The sequence below is a fragment of the Pavona decussata genome, unplaced genomic scaffold (assembly GCF_977016875.1).
Source record: "Pavona decussata unplaced genomic scaffold, jaPavDecu1.1 SCAFFOLD_53, whole genome shotgun sequence".
Classification (NCBI taxonomy): domain Eukaryota; kingdom Metazoa; phylum Cnidaria; class Anthozoa; order Scleractinia; family Agariciidae; genus Pavona; species Pavona decussata.
Window position 1 is genome coordinate 2,069,532 of NW_028145475.1, and position 24,469 is coordinate 2,094,000.

A 24,469-nucleotide genomic window follows, 5' to 3' on the forward strand; every position below is an offset into this window, starting at 1 on the left:
AAGTCGTAAAGTTAGCTTAGACCCGGATCGCACTTTTGGACTAAAATTGATTTGTCTGCAACGTTGTACACAGAAAATGACGCACAAAGCTGTCAAACACACACAACTTGTCAATTTCTGTGCTAACAAATTTGCAAGACAAATTGGCCGACTTCACACAAGATGCTAAGTAAATTTGAAGAAAGGTCAAGTCAAGTTACTTCCTTAGCCAATTGGACGAAGGTATGCACTGAAATTGATGTGACAAAATAACATGAATAATCACTCGGTGAAAGTTCGGCACATTACTTTACATAGTACAAATCGCATATAACAAAGATGATTAATCACTTGGAAGGTTCATTATCGACGAATCATGATTGAAAATAATTCAAATTCGGTTATGATATTCAATTGTAATAGTTTATTTTACTGAAAACATCCACATATTCTGTTGTTGGACAGCCAGTTACACTTATATAAAATGCAAATGACATTCCGATAAAATTCTCTTCTTTATCAAGTTCCAAGCACGAACTTGGCAAATATAACCTAATGATCATACCTAAACTGAACATAACCCTCTAAATATCTTTTTTATAAATGCAAATGAAGTTACTTTCTCGCCTTTAGTGACGCGCCTGTCTCTATTTAAAAATAAACAAACATTTTAACTGCAATTTCACTCTCTCTGTGCAACCAATTTGCAGAGGCACCTTGAAAAATAAAAGTTTATGGTAATTATATTAGAATGGGTGTCGATTATCTGTGTCTGTCGCTCCCCTCTCTATTCCTTTTCTGATAGGTCTGTTTGAAGTTTTTGCAAAGTTGTAGGGAGGGATTATGATCAATTTCAAAGTTTCAAACATTCAAGGTGGCTCTGAATTTGTCCCAACAATCCTTTTTAAACTTTGCAAAAAGTTGCCTCGACCCGGCAAGCTGATGACAATTCTTAAGAACAAAATGGAGGCCACCGAGCTTGCTTTGAGTTACATGTAAAATCGCTAAGAGCTAGAATTAACGCTGTTTTTAACAGGTTATCTTGTTGCTATAGTAATCTGAAAAGTCGAGAGACACATAACTTGTAACTAATAATTTGGCATTTCGTTCAAACCATTATTGTTGTATTAACTGATAGAGTAGTAGTATTGATTCGTCTAAGTTCTAGTGCTGGTAATCAGTGTCAGCCACTTAAATTGTAAGTTAAACGCTTATTAGTTAAGTACAAAAAACAGTCAGTTTCTTCGACCAGTTTCAGAAGATGACCGCGCCTTTGTAGTTTCTGCCCTCGTTAAAGACTTCGTTCCTGAGGTGCTTGCAGGAAATGTTAATGTAGACGAAGTCGTTGAAACATGGTGGTTGCTCGACAGGGGATCCAAGGTAGTTCCATACAAAATCAAGGACCAGTTATAAAGAGTACCTAGAACAAAACAAGCAATAAGCAGCAATGTCCCTACTTGTTTACGACCAAACTGTGATTCATAAGGCTGCTACTGAAAAACAAAATAACGGGAGGAAAAGTAACAACTTGGATGTCACCTAACTACCGAAAAAATCACAATGGATAACACCACGTTATAATACTGACTGTCATCCTCAATGACGAAGAACTTGAAGCCTTAATTAAAATAAGAAGAAATGAAAGCTGAGACAATCATGCTCAGATCTTTCAAAATGGTGGCACAGATGCATGTGTAGATTTTTGTTAATTTTTAATGCGTTTTCTAGTTCTGATGTAATGTCATCAGTTGAACGGAAGATACTCTGCCGAAGAAAGCGTGTCAACATTTTATAGCGGAGCTCCACGCGCGCGGAGCACTGTGGGAAAGAAAATATGGTAACATATCGATCCAAGAAATGCTTGTTATGGTGATGACGTCACTTTCTGTCCGTCCGTCCGAACGTGCGCGCGTGCGTACGCCACAGGAGTGGCGTGCTAAAAGTAACACAATTACATGAACTTCGCTTGCAAACAAAGTACTCATCAATAGATGGCGCATGATAAACAATTTTGTGGGGAAATTCACCCTTAAGTGCACAGTATTTTGCTGTTTCAATTGTCTCTGAACCGGAGATATCACATTTAATATTTGCGGTGACAATCAAATTCACGCCTTTTTACGCGGGATGCCCTGAGGGGCATACCTTGTCCTCAAACGGGTCGATTTCTTTTTTTTTTTCTTCGTCGCAGCCACAAATCGGTAGATTAATTTATTCATTAAACTCTCCCCTCTCCTACTCGGGATGTATTGCTCTGATTGTCTTCAACAAAAGTAGGCCAATCAAAATCCATTCTTGTAGCGTATTTCGCGAGGGAGGTGACCCACTCACCCCTACTTGTGTGACGTCAAAGCATCATTGAATTTATTCATTAATCTCGCACTAAATTTGTGGCGCCATATTGTTAACATGTTGTGGAATCAAGTGTGCCGTTTTCAAACGGAAAATTAACCACTTTGAAGCGGTAAATCGAAAGAATAACTTCTAAGAAGCACTCGACCATTAAAACGATGGAAATTAGAGAGTTCCTGGCGAAGGAATTGTGTTTTGTTTGACAGTTCTAGGACACGATGGGACTTGAGAAGAAGTCATTGATACGCTTACGTTATCGTTATGGAATTTCCGAAATTTCCGGTAGAACCTTAGTAGCGTAACACAAGGAAAACAACACAACGCAATATTCGTGACTCAAACTATTCCATTAGCAAGGATAGTTTATCAATTTGCGAAGCATACAAATGGAATGAATGAATCAGACACAGCATCACGCGTACATGCCAGTAAAGGCATCTTGTTTACAATTCCAGTGGCATCAGCTAAGCACGTGTACCCTTCTTTAGCGAGCTTTGTTTCTAGTGTAACGAGTTTCTTCGTGTTTCTGTTCAATGTAATGATTATGCAGGGGTCGATCAGTTGAAATCCATTGAACATGACTCCATGCAAATATCACTTTGATTGTGAAGAGTATTATCGTAACTCGATAATAACCGATCCCGTCCTGAATATTTGCGTATGGTGAACATGTTTTTATTTTTAGCTTAGAATGTAGCTTAGAATGTCAGTTCTATTGAAATGGCGTTCTTTAGCGGGGTTTATGGGGATACCTTGCTTCTCAGCGTAACGGGTAACATTGTAATTGTGATTGTTGGTAAGCAGTTTGCTTCATATGCAATAAAAATATATACTGAACTCCAGAAAAGATGAGGAATTTGTAAGGTTATTACGATCATACGATGAGCAGATGAGCAGAAATTGTGGAGCTCCGCATTTAGGCTTGGTTAGACATATATATCAGCTGGATTTCTGGTATACTCCATTGGGACTGCCTTTCATCATTCTTCTTACAGCAACATGAAATGTTTGGCGTCTGAATTAACGTTCTATTTATATATGGGTCAACCAAAATTCGACCTAAGTGCGGCTCATGAAAAATAAACAAAAATATATTTACCTTTTAAAGTATTTACATGTTTAAATACATTGAAAATATTTACCTGCTTGTGTCGGTATTAAGTTAATATTTTAACCCTTTAAATACCAGGTGTGTGGTATTTTTTTCAATGACTTTTTGACAATAAATAGTCTGAGCCACTTAATTTCTCCATAAATGGAGATGAAATAAAAATATCTGCGGTCTTAAGAAACTGTGGGCTCAGGCTAAATTGTCACGTGATGCAAGTGACGGTTGTTGTTTGTTTCGAGCGAGTGCACGAGCACGAATCTGGTAAAATCATCGCTTTATAAGTGTTTTTCGAGCCATTTTCCTCTGCAGAAACCCCCATTCTGGCATCATTAAGCTGGAATGTGGGTAGAGGCAATCCTCTGAAAGAAAACAGAGGTGAGAGGTGATTTCATGCTGACTGAGTCGCCAAACATGCTGTGTAGCAGACATGGAGGCCCACGAGTGAAGTTGCCTCTCTGGCCGTTTTGTGGATGGATTCCAGGACCTGCCAAGGCTATTTGGGCGAGTTTGGAGTAGTAAAATATTCAATGGATTCGAAATTTTGCTGGTGGTACTGGGTGGCTCGACACTTATAAAAAAACTATGAAATGGAAAGAGCAGGAGTTCTACGCTCGCGCTATGGCTGAATTACCCAGAATTCTCTTCGGGCGTAAACGAGGCAACGTGAGATACGCAAGACTGGGTCTGATAAAATGGCTGAAGTATAGCCCTCGGAAAGCGTTGAGAGGAAAACTTCCAGTCAGATACCAAGGTCTGACCTTGAGGTTTGCTGTAAATATAGACTTTTCAATTTTGAACAAATTATTTGGATTAAAAATTGACGATAAATAAGTGTAATTTTTGATGTTATTATTTGGCCGAACAATTGGCATTTAGGACTTTGTTGCCAAACGAACGGTGATATGCAGCGAAAATCGGGAGGCGTAGTCGATTTGCTGGGTTTGATGATGGAAATATACATCAGCTGGTGTCATTCACACATTATCATGACGTTGTAGCTTAAGTTAAACAAGAAGCAATTCATAGAAGCCAGAACGGTATTTTCGACGCATATATGCGTTGTTAGTATGCGAAGGGTTAAGAGCCGTTGTCAGTAACTTTTAAGAATCCGGCGACAGAAGCGAAAATGCGAATTTCTTCGAATTTGCCACAAAAGACGATTGTGAATGTATCAACTCGAGAAAAAGGTTGCCTTTTCTTGAACGAGAGTTTTGAAAATGTACTAATTTGCATAATTTCAATCAGGCCATCGGTCACGTTGAGGCCGATTTCGAACTTTTCCAATTTTTGCCAAAATAAAAATTCGCTGGAACTTTTGAATATTATTTTTGAAAATAGTTCACCAAAAGGGTCTTTTGGGGCAAATAAGAGGAAATTTGAATTTTCGCTTCTGTCGCCGGATTCTAGAAAGTTACTGGCAATGGCTCTCAACAAGGACAGAAGTCAGTCCTCTCGCCTTCTGGGGTAACCATTGTATTCAGTAGATGCCTCAGTTGCAGATGAGGTGGCCAAAAATAAAAGAGGTATGGGGGCGCTAGGGTTACTTCTGGCAGGAACTCCAAAAATTCCCAGTCAAGAGAGGGTTAAACCAATTTCATTTACCTATGTCCTTTTTATCATAATGGCCTTTGTTAGTGTTCGTCTGCCCTTTTCTAACCATCTCAGAGCCTAAAACACTCTACTATGTTTTGAACAAAGATTGTACTTACCCGTAGTATGACAACGTGGGTCTAAATTTCCAATCTTGAGCTTCCACTTCCCCTCAGGATTCTCTCCCCAATTAAACAGGGTTGTGATGATCCAGTTTGTCAGGTTTTTGAATCGCGTGAGGTTGTCGTGAGGGCGTTGACGAGTCAATGGTGATTTTGTACCACTTGGTGCCTCTAGCTCGAGATAAAGGTCTCCACGGCGTGCAAATCAAGATTTACTTTCACTTGAACGTGTTCCAGGAATTTTATGTCACATTCGCCAAACAGTACAGAAACGTCAGATGGGATTGTTCTGAAATTGAAAGAAATATAATTATTTATCACTTATAATAACAGTATAACACAGACAACAATTGCTACAATGGCTAGTGGGGTATTTGTACAGATGACAACAGGAAGCACTGAAAACCAAATTGGAACAATTCAGGCCTGGTAGCAATTGGTAATAGATCATATTAACCAATTGGCCAGCTCAGCTGCTCATATATAATACAGACCCTAGAACCACATTGTTGAGATAAACTGATGAACGTTTTTAACAATTAAAGCAAAGCAGAAAACTCAAACCTGTTTTCATCTTGGCCTTTTATCTCGCATCTTAGTTGCTGAGGAACTGTGTTCCAGTGTTTTGCCAAGTATACCATCTTACCAGCATCCATAAGACCAAAGCCATAAAATTTGCTGACCACTAAACTAGCTTTATTTTTAATCCAGTGTCCATACTGAAGTAGAACTCCTCCCGGCGCTGATCTTGCACTTCTTGCTATCACGTGTTGCATATCACGCCATGTTAAGGAGGGACTATAAAAAAAGAAACTAGTGGTTTACGAATCAAATGTTATTGCCTAGGACATGTTCTTTACTTTACAATAAGGTGTTAAAATTTTGATTTTTAAGAAACAACAAGTTTGAACACTAGTGACTTAAATTTGAAATACCCAGTGAAAGAATAAACACATTGAAAATTACATTCTTGCGCAGTCTTCAACGACTCAGAAGACTTGTGTTCGATTGGCAATTTTAAAGGGCCCTAGTCAGCCACACCTTTTTTTTTTTGTTTATGTGCGAGAGTTTGGCTGTAATATTTTATTCGGAGCATGTCGAAATGAACAAAATCACTGTGAAACTACTAAAAATAATGAAACATATTTTCAGGAACACAACTTACAGTAAAGCAATAAGATTTCGCTTCACCATGCAATATCAATAATTTCGATGGCATCGAAAATGGCGGAGGCTGACTAGGGTCCTTTAAGGAAATGTCCTCTTAATGAAGGCAGACCTAACAAACACTTTCAATTGGTATTTTTCGATATTTTGGCAATGTCACGGTAAAGTTTGCTCGAACGCGTTCATCTTGTACAATTTTTGAGAAAGCGTTAATGACAGTAAGTCTTTTACTAGACACCTAAGAATTTGGTGCAATAACAAAAGCTTTGGACAATCGTGTTGAAATTAGAAGGTACGATAAACATCACCGTATTTTAAAGATCTGGGCGGTCATTCATTCCCGCCTCCCTAGTTACTAGTCATAAAAGGGATCAACAGAAGGCAATAAAAAGGACCAAAGTCTTATGTAAAAATTCAAATAAGTACTTTGCTTGAAGTGTCAGTGCAATGAGACCTGATGCCATTGCTGTAGCTGCTGATGTTCCTCCGAAAATGTCAACACATCCTGATTGATGATCTGCAGTTATCTTCATAGAGAGAGAAAAGGAAACAAATAATTTATACCATCAATACATTGCAGAGCCCAGGGTGCCTAAAGAAAGACAATCAACAAATGGGTTCAGAGACATTTTTATTGCCGCTAAACTAAGGTAAGGTGTCCGTAACAAGGTTCAGTTAATGTTATACAATTGAACAAAAAGAAACAATTATGCTTCAAGGGTGATAAGGCACAGTTCCAAAATGGGTCAGTACCTTACGCATGCGCACAGCTGTACAGTCGAAGACACATAGTGTAGAGCTGTAAGTAAGTGAGTAAGTAAGTAAATAAGTAAGTAGGTAAGTAAATAAGAGCTAAAAAATTATTCTTCATTCTTGCGTGTGCAGTATGCGGCGCTGAGTCGAAACCTTCCTCTACGCCTTTTGTAATTGCACTGTGTCCACTCCCTTCTGGGGATGGTCTTTCCTCCTAGTAAAAAACAGTTGTACACCCTCCTTATCACCTACTCGCCGGCCCTAGTTCTGTTTAGGCATGGCTTACCGAGGGGCAAACAACATCGGCATCTCAACGCCATCGCGGCTTTTCTACTTAAGCTAACCCTAAACAAGCTTTGGGCCCCGAGAAATCAGTTAAACACATAACAGCCGATAGTGTCAGAAACATAATAAAACGCCGTATCCGTTTTCGCCTAGAGGCGGCTTTCAACTTCTACTTCGTCCTCAATTTTGCAAAATCTTGGGCGTAAGAGGAAAGTAACGATCGTTCATTTCTTAGTTATACTCACAACTTTTCCTAGCCTTCTCAGTGTGTCACCACTGTATGCTGTTGCCATGATTCCGGGACACTCCTCTGCAAAGGTTGGATTCGAACCATCTATGTTCAAAGCATTGATTGCAATAGTGTAAATACTATTGACATAACCATCATAGGCACAGCTGTCTCCAAATATGCCACCATTGCCTGATGCAAAGGTGTAGATAGCACCCAAGCCCCCACGACCCTGGAATAAAACAAACACAAGACTATGATTATTATATGAAGCCAGGGGTGCTCTTTGGCCCATTTCCACGCAACGTTCCTTAAAAAACATAATTCATCATCACTGGCTCCAGCGAGAAAACATGTAAGGAATAATTATCCTATGACTAACTTCACAAAAGGAAGCTATCTAATGTCAAAGTGTCACGTTCCTGACAAGAACAATGCACTTAAGAAACACTCAGGGACTATTTGTTCTCTTATGTTTGTAGCTTTGTTTTATTGATTGCATGATTACCGAATATCCGTTTTTTGGCTAGCCGCACCAAGCTTTTTTCATTATTATTTCCTTTACGTCAAAGACATGTATTAAGATCCTTTTTCTGTAAGCACGTTTCTCAGTTGCGAGGAGTTTTCAAACTGTAAGGAGTTCACGGAGCTATTTCTAACGGAGTCTCTAAGAGAACGTGGAGTAACTTGTTCTCAACCCCGGAGTCAAGATCAGACGTAAGTTACGCTTGTAAAATTCCATGTATTCTTTCCTTTCGTTTTTTACGGCGTTGAATTCGTAGTTTGTTCCGTTTCTTTAGACTTAGACAATTGTATTCTTTTTAGTTTTCACCGCAAGTGTTGTAAATAGACGGCTCAGCCTGATCCTAATAAACGCATTAGTCTTGCTGCCCTTGCCGTGTACTTCACTGTGGTTGACCTGGCGAACTCCAGTACACAACACCCCGTGTCTGCGGTACTGGGAACGCGACAGTGAAAAGTCTGATAAAGGACAGATTGAGGTAAGCCGTAACTGAGTAATCAGCGCCGAAAATGAGTGGCCAGGAAGCCGATACGCCAAACAAAGGAGAAGTCTCGTCAGATCAAGAAGTAGTCGGTCGAGATCCCGATAGAAGAGTTAGAACATTGTCTAGAAAAGCGTTAGAAAATGAAATCGATCAGAAACATCGGGAAGCAAATGTCGTGCACAAGATGCTCAAAGACGTCATACGATCCACTGAGGAGATAAACGAAGGATCGGATCTGGACGAAGTCTTGCGTGACCTTGAGGGATTCTCTGGGGAATTAAACATAAAATTGCAAGAAATAAGAAGCCTTTACGCGCAAGATAAACACAATTACTTTGGGGACGTAGAAGTTCGTCTTGTGGAAGAGAGCCTAACTCTCAACCGTGCATTAAAGTTAATACAAGAAATAAAAAGTAGACAATCCGACAAATTGTTGGAGACAAGCTCGCGTTTATCTCGTCACTCGCGCCGTAGCAAATCCTCTGCAGGCTCGTCCAGAGCGAGTAGCGCCAGAATGAAAGCGCTCGCCGAAGCGGCAGCGGCACGGGAAAGCGCGGACTATGAGAAAATGGTCGCCGAAAAAGAGCACGAGCGCAAACAACGCGAAGCAGAAATTGAGCGCACACGTCAACAAGAACGCGCGGAACACGCAAAGGAGCTAGCAATTATCGCCGCGGAGAAAAAAGTCGCAATAGCACATGCGAAGCTCAAAGCGATCGAGCAAGCTATAAATGAGGAGGAAAATGAAGAAAACGCGAAAATAGAAATCGAGGGGATTCCAAAGGCTAAAAGCGACGAAAGAACATCCACGTGGGTTCATTCTTTCTCACCGCCGGAAATTCCTCCGCCTAAACGTAACTCAACAGAACAAAGCACTCTTCTGGCGAGAGGCCGCGAGAGACAAGAGAACACACCTCTCAAGGGAATTTCCGGAACCCCACGCACGAAATTGCGCTCGACCCCAAACCAGCGGGAAGACAACGGCGAAAATTCGCGGCACGTGCTTCCGCAGTCATTTATCGCATCAACACCAATTAACATAACCGGGAGTCAGCTAATTGAATCGTTGACATCTGCAAATCAACAAATAGTTTCGGGATTGGCGAGACAAAATCTTCCGAAATGTCATCCAGACACCTTCAGCGGAGATCCCACGCTTTTCCATCCGTGGAAAGCGGCCTTCAAAGCAATGATCAGCGATGTTAACGTTTACCCCGTTCAGGAAATAAATTATTTGCGTAGTTTCACCAGCGGAGAGGCTCAAAAACTGGTTGACAATTACCGGAAGCGAAAACAGCATGACCCCGGCACGCTATTGCACGACCTATGGGGGGAGTTGGAGAGGCGTTTCGGCAGCGCGGCCGTAATCACTAAAGAATTGTTGGAGCGTTTGAACAAAACCGCCGCTTTCAGCGAAAACGAAAATGCTAAGTTACAAGAATTTGCCGATCTTTGCGCCGATGTGGACAGTCAATTGACCTACTTACCAGGTCTCGCGTGCCTTAACTTTCCAAATACCATACAACCGATTGCTGAGAAGTTGCCTCTTTCTTTACGCGGAAAATGGGAGAAAGAAATCGCTAGGTACTCGGAGAAAAATGGAGATGAGTACCCCGGCTTTCGTGTCTTTTCCAAAGTAGTCCTAAGGCATTCGAGGATTAAAAACAATCCAAACATTCTCGCAGGCGCCACGCACACTCCTAATGGCTCATCAACCTCACCCAATCGGAGAGTTCAGAGTAAGAGAACACTTAAAACGAACACAGGGCCAGCTAGCATCAAACTGGAGTCAGCCCCACCCAAAATCGAGGAGACAAAACGATGTCCCTTTCACGAACGAGGTGGTCATAGCTTAGAAGAGTGTAAGGCTTTCGGTGCTAAGCCCCTGGAAGAGAAAACTGACTGGATCCTTAAGGCCGGACTTTGCTATCGCTGCCTATCCGAAGGTCACAGGGCCAGCGACTGTAGGAAGAAAGTACAGTGCAGCATATGCAAAGATGATCGCCACATCGCGCTTCTTCACAAGGAAAGGCCGAGGAGATTTGCCGCAAGCACGGAAATCGTTGACACCAAGTGTACACTCGCTTGTAAACCTATCGAGGGTGGCGTATCATGCAGCAAATTGCTATTGGTCGACGTGTAGAACAAGGAGAAACCACATACTCTCCACCGAATTTACGCTATCGTTGACGAACAAAGTAACTCGTCCTTGATCAGCAGCGAACTCGCCGATGAGCTAGGAGCGGTCGGTCCGGAGGAAAAGTACCTTCTCACCACATGCAGCGGCGAGAAGGAAATCAAATACGGACGGCGAGTCGCAGGTGTAATCATACAAGCCCTTAATGGAGTAACGTCGGATCTACCCACCCTGATCGAGTGTGACAGCATCCCTCACGATAAGCGCGAAATTCCTACACCGGAGATGGCGAGGAGATTCCCTCACCTTCACGAGATTGCAGGCGAAATCCCACCCCTGGATCCAAACGCAGACATCCATCTGCTTCTCGGGAGAGACGCCCCAGAGCTGCTCAAGGTTCGGGAGTTCAAAAATGGACCCAAAGGAGCCCCCTGGGCACAAAAGCTTTCGCTCGGTTGGACGATAATCGGACAGATGTGCCTAGACATCGTCGGAGGCCCAGCACACGTGCTCGCTTGCCGCACCAGTCTCCTCTCGGCCAACAACGGAGAGCCTTGGAAGAAACACATGGAGCCAGAGCATTACGAGTTGATACCGTGCCCCAACCAGTTTAGAATCAAGGAGAGCTTCTCAGAACGGAGAGAGGATCCGGAGAACGATATCTTCCGCACCACACGAGAAGATAACGACGTCAGCCTTTCCTGCGAAGATCGAAAGTTCATCGAAATAATGGAGACCGGTATAAACAAGAACGACAGCGGTAACTGGGAGATGCCACTTCCCTTTCGTCATAAAGATACCAAGATGCCCAACAACCGAAGTCAGGCAGTCAACCGCTTAAATGGTCTTATCAGGACGCCAAGAAAGAAACCTCAAATGGAGAAAGACTACCTGGAGTTCATGCAGAAGATCTTAGACAAGGGTCACGCATCCCCAGCCCAACCAGCCAACTCCCAGTCTGGCCGAGTATGGTATTTACCGCACTTCGGTGTTTACCACCCCAAGAAGCCGACTCAAATACGAGTGGTATTCGACTCATCTGCCGAATTTGGAGGTGTATCACTCAATAAGGAGCTTCTTCCCGGCCCGGACTTGATGAACAGTCTTTTGGGAGTCCTTATTCGCTTCAGAAAGGAAACAACGGCCGTAATGTGCGACATCGAACAGATGTTCCACTCCTTCCACGTGGACCCCAGCCACAGAAACTTCTTACGCTTTCTCTGGTTCGAAGACAACACTCCTGGGAAGCCTATAACGGAGTATCGCATGAACGTGCACCTTTTTGGTAACGGTCCCAGCCCAGCCGTAGCCACGTTTGGCCTTAGAAGAACGGCATCTGACGGCGAGGAGAAATTTGGTAAAGAAGCCGCTCAGTTCGTCCACCGTAACTTCTATGTAGACGACGGCCTAGCCTCGCTACCCACAGGTGAACAGGCCATCGCACTCATCAAAACGACTCAAGCAATGCTAGCCACAGCAAACTTACGACTTCACAAGATCGTGTCAAACTCAGTTGAAGTAATGGAGGCCTTCCCAACAGAAGACAGGGGGAAAGGAGTGCGCGACCTGGATTTGCACCGTGACAGCTTGCCAGCACAGCGTTCGCTTGGAGTCTACTGGGATCTTGAGAAAGATAAATTTACCTTCCAAGTTTCTCCGCCTGACAAGCCATTCACACGAAGAGGAGTGCTCTCGATCGTCAACTCTGTGTACGACCCCCTAGGCCTTGCTGCACCAGTGCTGTTGGAGGGGAGGTTACTGCTACAACAGTTAGTAGCCATGGGGAAGAAAACGACCGAAAACAGACCGTTAGGATGGGACGATCCTTTACCAGACGCACTTCTAACTCAATGGCAAAGATGGCGAACCTCACTTAACGAATTGGAGAAGGTATCAGTTCCCCGTTGCTATCGCCCAGTGGACTTTGGTACTGTTGTTCGGAGAGAAATTCACGCGTTCTCAGACGCAAGCGAGAACGCAATCGGAGCCGCCATTTATCTGCGTCAAGTTGACAGCAAGGGAAACGTTTGCACAGCGCTACTGTTAGGCCAGTCAAAAGTAGCCCCCTTACAGACAACAAGTATTCCCCGCCTAGAACTGTGTGCTGCTGTTCTGGCTGCGCAAGCCGTAGCGAAGATTATCAAAGAAATTGACATGGAGATCGATGGTATCACCTTCTATACGGATTCGAAAGTTGTCCTTGGTTACATTCAAAACGAGAGTCGGAGATTCTACGTTTACGTCGCAAACCGCGTGCAGCTAATTCGCAAGGTCTCCAGCCCCAAGCAATGGAGGTACGTGGATACAAACGAGAACCCTGCAGACCTTGCCACACGTCGTCTGAGTGCAGAAAGTCTCGCGGCTTCAGACTGGTTCACTGGACCGCGCTTCTTACAAGACGAAACAGCAGCAACAAACGGAGAACAAGAGGAGATTCCAATAAGCGAAGACGACCCAGAAGTTAGGAAAGAAGTTTCGGCTTTCAGCACACAGACAAACAAACGCCATGGTTTGGGAGCTGATAGGTTCTCACGTTTTTCAAGCCTTTCCTCGCTGCAGCGCGCAATTGCAAATCTTATTGTTCTGGTCAAGGAGTTCAAACGGAGAAAATTCAAGACTCGAGAAACAAGGGAGCGGAAGCCAGTGGCAACAAAGACTGCACCGCGGCTGCGCAACCCCACATTAAAGGAGCTTCAGCAAGCCATGACAGTCATAATTCAGACCGTCCAGGAAGAAGCCTTCGGAGAGGAGCTCAAGTTGTATCGTGGTGAACATCTCAGCGGGGATGAAAGCCGCCGCGAGCGAATTAGTGAGAAGAAAAGTGAAATGAAGAAGTCAGCCCTATATCGATTGGATCCGTTCGTTGACGACAATGGGATACTTCGCGTAGGTGGCCGCTTGCGACGTGCAAGGCTGGAGTACAAGGAGAAACATCCCGTGCTATTACCTAAGCGTTACCACGCCTCAAAGCTAATAGTACGCCATTATCACGGTCAAGTCCATCATCAAGGACGACAAATTACACATGGCGCTATCCGACAAGCTGGTTATTGGTTAGTGGATGGAAATCACGAGGTAGCAAAGGAGCTCAGTCTATGTGTTCTTTGCAAGAAGCTACGTGGACCTCGCCTAGAGCAGCGAATGGCTGATTTACCGGCCGACAGGGTAGAGGCTACCCCACCCTTCACTAACGTTGGCTTTGACGTTTTCGGACCCTGGCTGATTCAGACTCGAAAGACGAGAGGAGGAACCACCGGTTCTAAGCGTTGGGGTCTAGTCTTCACCTGTCTCAGCAGCAGGGCCGTCCACATTGAGGTCTTAGAGTCTATGGACACAAGTTCCTTCATCTGTGCGCTTAGACGCTTCTTCGCGCTTCGAGGCCCCGCATCGCTACTCAGGTGCGATCGAGGTACCAATTTCATAGGAGGGAAGTCAGAACTAGATGAAGCAATGAAGGAGATGGACCAACGCAGATTGGAGCGATACGTCAAAGAACAAGGTTGCGAATGGCGTTTCAACCCACCATACGCTTCGCATTTCGGCGGTGCATGGGAGCGGCAGATAGGGACCATACGCCGCGTGTTGAACGCCATGTTCTTGGAGCTCGGGGGATCGCAACTCACTCACGAGCTTCTAGTAACACTAATGTCAGAAGTAACGGCGATTGTTAACGCACGCCCCATAACCACCGTCCTGTCTGATACGGAGGAGCCTGAACCCCTCTCACCTTCCATGCTTCTGACTATGAAAACACGACCTCTCGGTCCCCCGCCTGGGGAATTCCTACCTGTAGACCTATACTCACGGCGTCGTTGGAGACGAGTCCAATACCTTGCAGATCAGTTTTGGTTGCGATGGAGGCGGGAGTATATGCAGACACTACAAAGCAGAAGCAAGTGGAATAGTTCAAAGCGAAATCTCAACGCTGGTGATATAGTCCTTGTCAAAGAAGACGGCGCCCACCGAAACAACTGGCCTCTGGGACTGATATCCGAAGCTATCAAGAGCGAGGATGGTGCAGTAAGGAAGGCCCAAGTTGTACTGTGGAGAGAGGGCAAGAAGAAGACGTTCTTACGCCCAATAAAGGAGCTTGTTCTGTTGGTACCTGTTCAAGCCGATGGAATGCAACCTACTGAACACCGAAGTAAAGTTTAATGGAGCAAGGATTGATCATCCTTGGGCGAGGAGTGTCACGTTCCTGACAAGAACAATGCACTTAAGAAACACTCAGGGACTATTTGTTCTCTTATGTTTGTAGCTTTGTTTTATTGATTGCATGATTACCGAATATCCGTTTTTTGGCTAGCCGCACCAAGCTTTTTTCATTATTATTTCCTTTACGTCAAAGACATGTATTAAGATCCTTTTTCTGTAAGCACGTTTCTCAGTTGCGAGGAGTTTTCAAACTGTAAGGAGTTCACGGAGCTATTTCTAACGGAGTCTCTAAGAGAACGTGGAGTAACTTGTTCTCAACCCCGGAGTCAAGATCAGACGTAAGTTACGCTTGTAAAATTCCATGTATTCTTTCCTTTCGTTTTTTACGGCGTTGAATTCGTAGTTTGTTCCGTTTCTTTAGACTTAGACAATTGTATTCTTTTTAGTTTTCACCGCAAGTGTTGTAAATAGACGGCTCAGCCTGATCCTAATAAACGCATTAGTCTTGCTGCCCTTGCCGTGTACTTCACTGTGGTTGACCTGGCGAACTCCAGTACACAACACCCCGTGTCTGCGGTACTGGGAACGCGACACAAAGGACACCCAATATCCGAATATTCTAAAATCAATCAATATCAAAGATTTTCTTCATAAACAGGTCTGGGTTCCCTCGATACCAAAGGAATCAACTAGCGTACGATCAATACTTCCCATTCAGTGGTGAATTATACACCATTGGCCAGCTGTTACTGAAAGGAACGTTAACAAAAATTGTTATCCCGAAGAAAATCAGACACTAGTGTTGTCCCTTGCCCACGAAGGACATTTGGGCATCGTTAGAACCAACAGAACTTTTTTGTGCATCGGATCAAAGGAGAAAGAAGATTATTTGTGTGTCAGATCAGTTAAATCAATAGAAGGTATTTCTTATGTTTTAATATTTAAGCTGCAATGCTATAGAGAAAGACTTCTTCTTTCTCCACTGATCTGACACACAAATAACTTCTTCTTTCTCTATTGATCTGGGCATGATACACAAAAAGCAAAGTACGCTTGCCTGAAATGGAGCGGGACCCCAAGAAATAATACTAACCCTTCTATGAATGTCCTAGAGCCCGTCAAGAGCACAGCATTACCGACGGGACCATTTAGAGGCTTGGCTGCTAGCCTGCTTGGACCACTTCCCACTGGTGAATCCATCCTTAGGCAAGTTGTTGTGGATTATTACTATAGTCGTTATTACGAGATAGACATTCTGAGCTCACACACCTCATAGCGGTAACAGAGTTTGCAAAATACATGCAGCAGCAGGAAATAAGATATCACAGAGTAACAGCGAAATGGCCCCACGCAAACGGAGTGGCGAGCAGAAATGGCGCAGTGGAGAGAGCACCTGCCTCCCACCAATGTGGCCCGGGGTCAATTGCTGAAATCAGTGTCATATTTGCGTTGAATTTGTTGTTGGTTCTCGTCCTTGCTCCAGGAGGTTTTTCTACGGGTACTCTGGTTTTCCCCTCTCTTCAAAAACCAACACTTCTAAATTTTAATTTGATCTGGAGAGTTTCCCCACAATTAGTGCTTGGATTTAACAGATTGACACTTAGATAAAGTGATTTATTTATTATTTTTTAAAATGCTCTAGATTGCACATGCAGAAGAGACGAACTCAAATCTACCTAGCAGCCTTGGACAGCCTACCGCATCCAACGACTGGTGTAAGCCCTGATGACTGTCTGGCCTGAAAATACGCACTAAATAAATCTCCAGAGCTGAGTGATGTAAACGAAAAACAAGAAGTGCGTGACGGAGATAATGAGCAAAAGAGCAAGAACGTTGCTTATGCCAGGAGAAGTGCGAAGAACTCGGAGGTACTCCCTCGAAATTAAGAACTACTAAACCAGGAGAGAAAAGACAAATTGTCAACTTGGTTTGACCCAGACTCACACACAGTTGACAGCAAACATGGGAACAACTTAATTGTAAAATACCAAGAAGGCATCCAGTACTCACGCAACACTTCACATGTGAAGAGACTGCCACAGAACGGTGAAACACCAAGAAAACAGGAGGGAATTAATAGTAACTGTAGCACAGCAACAGAAAGAACAACTGTATAAGAACAACCTGTCAGGGGCTCGAAGAGGCAAGGTAAAAAACCAAGTTACCTCAAGGACTATGTTACGTGGATCTCAAAGACATTATTGATTTCCAGAATTACAGAGTGACATTGCTGAACACTAATCCTCCCGGATGTCAGTGTTTATTTATTTATTATTATTATTATTTTTTGGATATTATAAGAGATTTAAGGCATTGAAAACTCATTGAACGCTGATTATGGTTGAAGAACAATCCATCGAGTTAAGTTACTATATATTAATATGTGTGTATATTTTTGTCCTCATGCTATTGCTTGTTATCCACAAAGGGAGGGGGGATGTAGTGTCATGTTATGCTCCTCTCGCCATAATTTGCTTGCATTAATTGCACTTTTATTCAGTGCCATTCTTAGCAACCAAATGTATACCGGTAATTATTTTCTATCCTGAAAATCATCTTTACCTTTTCTACCCCAAGTTTCAAAGCTCTGCTGGTCAACACTCCAGGACCCATAACTTCCCAGCCTGAATCCCTTGGTCCCCAACTGTTTGAGTAAATGTCAACCATTTCTATTTTATGTGTTAACGCAGCAGCCTGTGTGGCATCAGTTGACCTGACACCATCATCAAAGAGACGAATTCCTGAGGCATGAGAAATGAAAAGCTTACAATTTGAATTAGTTACTTGCACCTTGTTGGAAAATAGGGTTGGTCAATGACGCACCCATGATTAACGTGATCTTAAGCGATATGCAGAGTGTGTCAGGCATCAAAACCGGTTATAGGAAACGCTCGCTAATAGATCTGGTCGAATGGCTCTCAAAACACGACATTTGAAAACTGATATACGCAGAACCAGGGATGTGTTCCTCTTCAGAAAAATAATTGTTGTTGTCTAAATAATCGTGCTTTCATTGATCCTGGGCTGAATGAAATTAACGGTCACGGTCATCCTCCAGAGTAACAAAATTTTGGGGGTTTACATGAATTTTTCCGATCTCAGAACAAAACCTCATCCCTGTAAGGTAAAACAAGATGAAATCGTCCGGGGATAAACTTATTCCATCCAGTCTCATGTAAAGTAAACTATCTTTCCACCCAGGGCTATCAGCAAGTTGTTGAAGCAACCTACACCTTTGGTCACAAGTTTGTAGCCTGTAGTCTGTGAACTATAACTAAAAAGACTGGTATCAGCCTCACAATGAAGATAACTTGTATGATGTCTACCGCAACAAGTATTCGGCTCAAAGGAAATGTCCCTTTGCCTTTTTTAAAGCTGTAAATCAATGTGACCAGAATTAATCCCAGCCTTTACAGCCTTTAATTGACAAACACGCTATCATGACTTTTCCAAGCCATTGTGTTTCAAGTATAATTTAAAGACTTTCACACTACTACTGGAAAAGAGGGAGAGAAATAAGCTGGGAAAGAGCACCTTTTACTTCATGTTTGTATTTCACAGGTTTGCATTTTTATCCACTACAAACAGAATTAATGTTCATTCTCACAAGATTGTGGCAAGAAAATCTCCCTTGATATCTGACCTAATAAAACTGTTCCTAGAAAGAGACCATCTTCTATGTTTGTGAATTCTATTTGTCATCCTCGTTTATTTTATTTCTCTTCAAGCTTAAGCAACCAGTAATCGCATCACTTGCAGTACACCATGGGCTAGTATACTAGAAATACGTGACTCGCAAAACCTCGCGAAGCTAGGGCGGGGTGGACAATTGATTTGAAGTGAAGGAATGGGCTAGGGCAGCTAGAAGGTATGAATTCTCGTTCTTATAGTATATAACTTAAACTTATTGATCTAATTGCAGCCGACGTACCTGCAATTTGAGCGTTATAAGCCAGTCCTACACCACACAAATCGTTATTAGCTACACCAGCTATTACGCCAGCACAGTTATTGCCATGCCTAGAATTATCAGATGAAAAGGAATTCAGTTAAAAAAATATACAGTTATTTTCCCGAACTTTATCTTATATTCGGTGTTCACCAAAATGAAAAAATTTACAGCCAAACCTTAAGGATTATTTTGGGATACCTGCGAAACTCCCGCTTTGACCTCAGTTTAGAGACGTAACCTTTAAGGTAAGATTAAAACATGGAGCAACTTTTTATTATAATACTGGGGGGTATTTTTAGCATTAAGAAAGATGTGGCTACGCCTAGTGAAAAGGAATTAAGGACGCTTTCTACTCTTTACCCCCCTATCTGACTAGCACTCCAGTTAGCCTAACTAGCACTCCAGTTAGCCTAACTAGCACTCCAGTTAACCTGACTAGCGCTCCAGTTAGCCTGACTAGCATTCCAGTTAGCCTAAAAACACTCCAGTTAGATGAACTTGCACTCCAGTTAGCCTGACTAGCACTCCCATTAGATTAACTTGCACTCCAGTTAGCCTGATTACCACAGTGACTCCAGTTAGCCTGACCAGCACTCCGGTTAGTCTGACCAGCATTCCAGTTAGCCTAAAAACACTCCAGTTAGATGAACTTGCACTCCAGTTAGCCTGACTAGCACTCCCATTAGATTAACTTGGACTCCAGTTAGCCTGATTACCACTCCAGTTAGCCTGACTAGCACTCCAGTTAGCCTGACTAACACTCCAGTTAGCCTGACTAACACTCCAGTTAGCCTGACTAACACTCCAGTTAGCCTGACTAACACTCCAGTTAGCCTGACTAACACTCCAGTTAGCCTGACTAACACTCCAGTTAGTCTGACTAACACTCCAGTTAGCCTGACTAACACTCCAGTTAGCCTGACTAACACTCCAGTTAGCCTGACTTACACTCCACTTAGCCTAAATAACACTCCAGTTAGCCTGACTAACACTCCAGTTAGTCTGACTAACACTCCAGTTAGCCTGACTAACACTCCAGTTAGCCTGACTAGCACTCCAGTTAGCCTGACTAGCACTCCAGTTAGCCTGACTAACACTCCAGTTAGCCTGACTAACACTCCAGTTAGCCTGACTAACACTCCAGTTAGTCTGACTGGCACTTCAGTTACACTAACACTCCAGTTAGACTGACTAGCACTCCAGTTAGACTGACTAGCATTTCAGTTAGGCTGATTAGCGCTCCAGTTAGACTGACTAACACTCCAGTTAGACTAACTAGCGCTCCAGTTGGACTGACTGGCATTTCAGTTAGACTGACTAGCACTCCAGTTAGCCTGACCAGCGCTCCAGTTAGACTGACTAGCACTCCAGTTAGACTGACTAGCACTCCAGTTAGACTGACTAGCACTCCAGTTAGCCTGACTAGCCCTCCAGTTAGACTGACTAGCACTCCAGTTAGCCTGACTAACTTTCCAGTTAGCCTGACTAGCACTCCAGTTAGACTGACTAGCCCTCCAGTTAGACTGACTAGCACTCTATTTAGCCTGAATAGCGCTCCAGTCAGACTGACAAGCGCTCCAGTTAGATTGACTAGCACTCCAGTTAGCCTAACTAGCGCTCCAGTTAGACTGACTAGCGCTCCAGGTACACTGACTAGCACTCCAGTTAGCCTGACCAGCTCTCCAGTTAGCCTAACTAGCGCTCCAGTTAGACTGACTAGCGCTCCAGTTAGACTTACTAGCACTGCAGTTAGCCTAACTAGCGCTCTAGTTAGACTTACTAGCACTGCAGTTAGCCTAACTAGCGCTCCACTCGGACTGACTAGCGCTTCAATTAGATTGACTAGCACTCCAGCTAGACTGACTAGCACTACAGTAAGCCTGACTAGCGCTCCGGTTAGCCTGACTAGCACTCTAGTTAGCCTATTTTGCACTCCAGTTATCAAAGGACAACACAGGTTTTCTTGATGTTTCAGTGGATTTGGATTTAGGAGTTTTGAAAGTTGGTGCAGCCTAAGATATGCAAGAAGTATTGCGTAAGCGACGAATATTGTGAGTATCAAAATTCCTTTAACTGCTTTGCTCGTCAACTGTACAAACCCTATGAATTCGTCCAAAGTAAATAAATTTTCCCCAAAATCAAGTGCTCGATATGAATTTGGCTAACAAATGCTTGTAAGCAGGGAATCATACCAGCTCGTAATAGCGCTAGCTAATGAATTGATCATGAAGGAGCAGCGCCTGCCAGCAAGAATCACAATTCGCGGAAAATCGCTTAAAACAAACAAAAAAAAAACAAAACTTTCCGTTGAGCGAATAGAAGTTCAACTCAAATAAACTTTTAAAACCAATTACCAATTTCTAGCAAATGTAGGTTTGATGAAGACTTATTTGTCTGCGAGTTTCAGGCAATCAAGCCGAAAAGTCGCAAAAATTTGCCTTAGGCGGAGACTCATTTAAGAGATTATGACACCCGAGTAATTTATTCACTTCATTTTTAAATGCATTCGCTAAAAAGAATATTGTATCAATTCAATATTTTTAAATGCTGTTTTTCGAATTTTTAGAGTAAAGAGTAATGAAAGTTTAATTTGGTCCAAGATTTTTTTTTGACATTTTTGTCCCTTGAACATAGGAAGTAGCCTTAGAATGGAAACCACATACCCTGACACTATCCGCGTACCATTTCCATCACCTTCCACAAAATCTTTACTTGCTGTAGAATTCTAGGAATCAAATAATTTTCTTTTTAATACAAATAAAACGTAAATAAGCAGCATGCAAGTGTGGAAATGATTCGTTTGATAATTGTAGATAATTTATCTTGGACTTCAGCTCATCTCTGGAAAATAATGTATTTTGCAAATTGAACTTGCCACTGAAGGAACTATCGTGTGCTTGCAAAGAAGTGCAAATTGTTGTTGTTGGTTTCCTGATAAAACCAATATCTAACACAATAGAAAATTTATTCCATGTAATACATTCTTTGAGTATTTTGTGGAATGACAACATGTTAATATTATGCCTATTTAAATCAATATTTTCCCCTTCAAAACCTGGAAATGACAATCCAACACGAAAGTGGTTTAGGAGAACGGAGTTTAAATTGTATTTCCAAGGGTTGACCTACATTTCCAAAAATCTGGTGGGGGGGGGGGGGGGGTTAATCGGAGCATGGAACTGGACTGCAAGGAGATGTAATGCTTCCATCATTGAGTGGTCATATGTTTGAGCCCTATCCTTAGAATTCAAGATCTAACTCAAGGCAAAGGAAAGTATATTCACTCTCATTTCTATTGTTCACTGGGGAATAGCTTTAAAATTATGTCGGCAATATTAAACATGACAAAAAACAGAAAACTGCGAGCTTAGTACATAGTTAGAAGAAAGTTCAGGATGATTCCCATCAACTCCATTGTCGACCACTGCCACCAGGATTCCTTTCCCTGTGTATGTCTTCCACACTGAAGTAATGTTGTATGTTGGCTTTTCCTGTCTCACCTGACAGATAATGAGATTACCATTCCAAAAACAAATCATTTATTAAATTCAGTAATGATTTATAACTTGGATATTAATCATCATCGAGTCTAAAGATTCTCAAATGAAATCCGTTATCCATCAGCTAAATAAATACTTTGACAACCTCCAAATTTCAACTTCATTGAAACAAAATAAGGCGAGTAGTAAGGGGTACCGATATACGGAAACCTCTAGAGGAGGAACAACGAGAAAGCCGTATTCAGCGCACGTGATCGAAATTAATAGACACATAATATTCAAATTAATTCAAAATTCAAATATTTATATTCTCATCTGCACACCGCGACAGTCGTATCGTTAGGAATTTGCTTCGTTGTCTCTGTGACCGAGGTACCCTTCCCAATGCCTGTAACTTTAAAAGAGCATTTTCACCCGGAAAAACGAGGTAAAGTTCGAAGTAAAGTCTATCTGCACAAGTTGCAACAAAGCCCGTAATCTGACAAGAAACATTGATTGTTGCTTCTAACTACTCATTAATTCTATTGCAATTTTTTATTTCAATTTTATGTGTTCCGGGCCCGCAGTAATTTGCGTTAGCTGTTGCAGAGTCCCTGCCTGTATTGTATCATTTACATTTTTTGTTTTGTTTATGTATATCTATATTAAGTTGGCGAAGCTAATGAAATAAAATAAAATAAAATAAAAAAGTAGGCTTCAAGAGAACTGCGAAAATCGATAGGAACCATTAAGGTTTACGCATCAGGAATTTCAAATGGGCGTTAGTCAAACTTTGTTTTGTTTCACACTACAACAAAAGTAATATATTGCCTCTTTATTTAACCCTAGCCTACAATGGAGAACATTTGACTTTTGTTTCTTTTTGCTTGCTTCTCGTCTGTGGCCTTCCGCTCAACATGTCGAAAATGTTAAATCATCGCCACCCGCTTAAAAAACTAAGGCTGCAGACAAAAATTAAAGAAAAAAGAAATTGAAATGCCACGGCAAGCGAAAAGCATAGGGTCGTGGCGATGAACAGGACGACTCACTGTTTGACGTGCAGGATTTGCGAAAAATGTTGAAAAATTTTACTGCATTAACATATTCGATTCACCTGAGACACGGATTGCTCATCCCAACTGAAGTCCGGCATCCTTCCGAGGTGAAATTTGTCCAGCGCTGGTCACGTATTGTTCAATAGGGAGACCAACACTTGTAAAAGGCTCTTTTTCTTCTTTTTACTAACAAATCGTCTTTATTTTAGTATTAATTAACAGTTAATAATGCAGAAAAAAATCACCCATGTGGAATGAAACATGCATACAGAAACATTAAGGATCTGATCGTAGTGATTCTGAGTTGAATCAATTTACTGCTTTCCGAATGTCGAAGAAATTTTGACAGTAAAAAGACTTAAACTGGTTCGAAAAGGAAAGTGCCCTGAAAATACTCTTCAATCGAGTACTTTTGGAAACGCTGTAAAACCTTATGAGGAAGCAATAATTTAAACTTCCCGCGGTTTTCCCTGTAAGCAGATCAAACTCTGTTTACACTCTGAAGTTAAGTAAGGCAAAATGACTGTTAAATGATTTGCCCCTGATTTTAGATTTGGAAAACACTAAAAAGAACTGAGATTTGGAAAGTAGTAAATCAATTGAATGATTGAATGTATTTATTTCGTTGTTAATCTTAACCCAACCCAATCACGGTGAAATGTTTGGGAAACCAAGTGCACGCTTAAACTTTCAGCAATTCAGCAAATTTGAACTCTGTTTGAGCAAAAATGACATATGTTGAAATTATCTTTCAAAAGCACTTTCAGAGAAAGATGATTAAAGTAAGTATGTAACAAAGGGAGTTAAAAATAAATTGCTTAAGGCGTTCAGCTGAAAGGAGTTTTAGTTTAAAAAACAAAAGAACTTTCTATCGTGGAACAAACGATTTCGTAAAAACATTTATGAAAAACATTTTAGAATTATGCATTTGCGGTAAGCTTTAATAGTGGAATGTCTTTTTAATTCATTTTTTATGTTTTTAAGTTGCCAATCACAGATCTCATTAAAAGGCGAGACCAAGTGAGGCAGTGGAAGTTAGAAACAAAGAACAGGTTAAAGTTTAAAAAAATGAAAGGTGGCGTTGCAAAAATGTAGA

General features: G+C 42.2%; 2 protein-coding genes and 1 pseudogene across 3 annotated transcripts in view; 2 read left to right on the forward strand and 1 right to left on the reverse strand.

Moving 5' to 3' along the window:
- Positions 1-380: 380 nt before the first annotated feature.
- Positions 381-24,469, reverse strand: part of LOC146480427 (furin-like) — a 35,671-nt pseudogene continuing 11,582 nt past the window's right edge. The window contains exons 5-13 of the transcript XR_014864706.1: positions 22,214-22,339; positions 21,503-21,564; positions 18,819-18,907; positions 17,450-17,628; positions 7,605-7,820; positions 6,748-6,848; positions 5,719-5,952; positions 5,152-5,443; positions 381-1,399 (exon numbers count right to left, since the gene is read on the reverse strand). The product of XR_014864706.1 is annotated as a furin-like (transcript). The remainder of the gene's footprint in view (positions 1,400-5,151; positions 5,444-5,718; positions 5,953-6,747; positions 6,849-7,604; positions 7,821-17,449; positions 17,629-18,818; positions 18,908-21,502; positions 21,565-22,213; positions 22,340-24,469) is intronic.
- On the forward strand, positions 7,998-10,747 carry LOC146480428 (uncharacterized). The gene is made up of 2 exons (XM_085109597.1): positions 7,998-8,305; positions 8,414-10,747. The coding sequence occupies exon 2, from the start codon at positions 8,621-8,623 to the stop codon at positions 10,736-10,738; it is 2,118 nt and encodes a 705-aa protein (XP_084965723.1). The 5' UTR covers positions 7,998-8,305; positions 8,414-8,620; the 3' UTR covers positions 10,739-10,747.
- On the forward strand, positions 10,747-15,487 carry LOC146480429 (uncharacterized). Its single transcript, XM_085109596.1, has 2 exons — positions 10,747-15,225; positions 15,334-15,487. Exon 1 carries the CDS (start codon positions 11,018-11,020, stop codon positions 14,885-14,887), a length of 3,870 nt encoding a protein of 1,289 aa, XP_084965722.1. The 5' UTR covers positions 10,747-11,017; the 3' UTR covers positions 14,888-15,225; positions 15,334-15,487.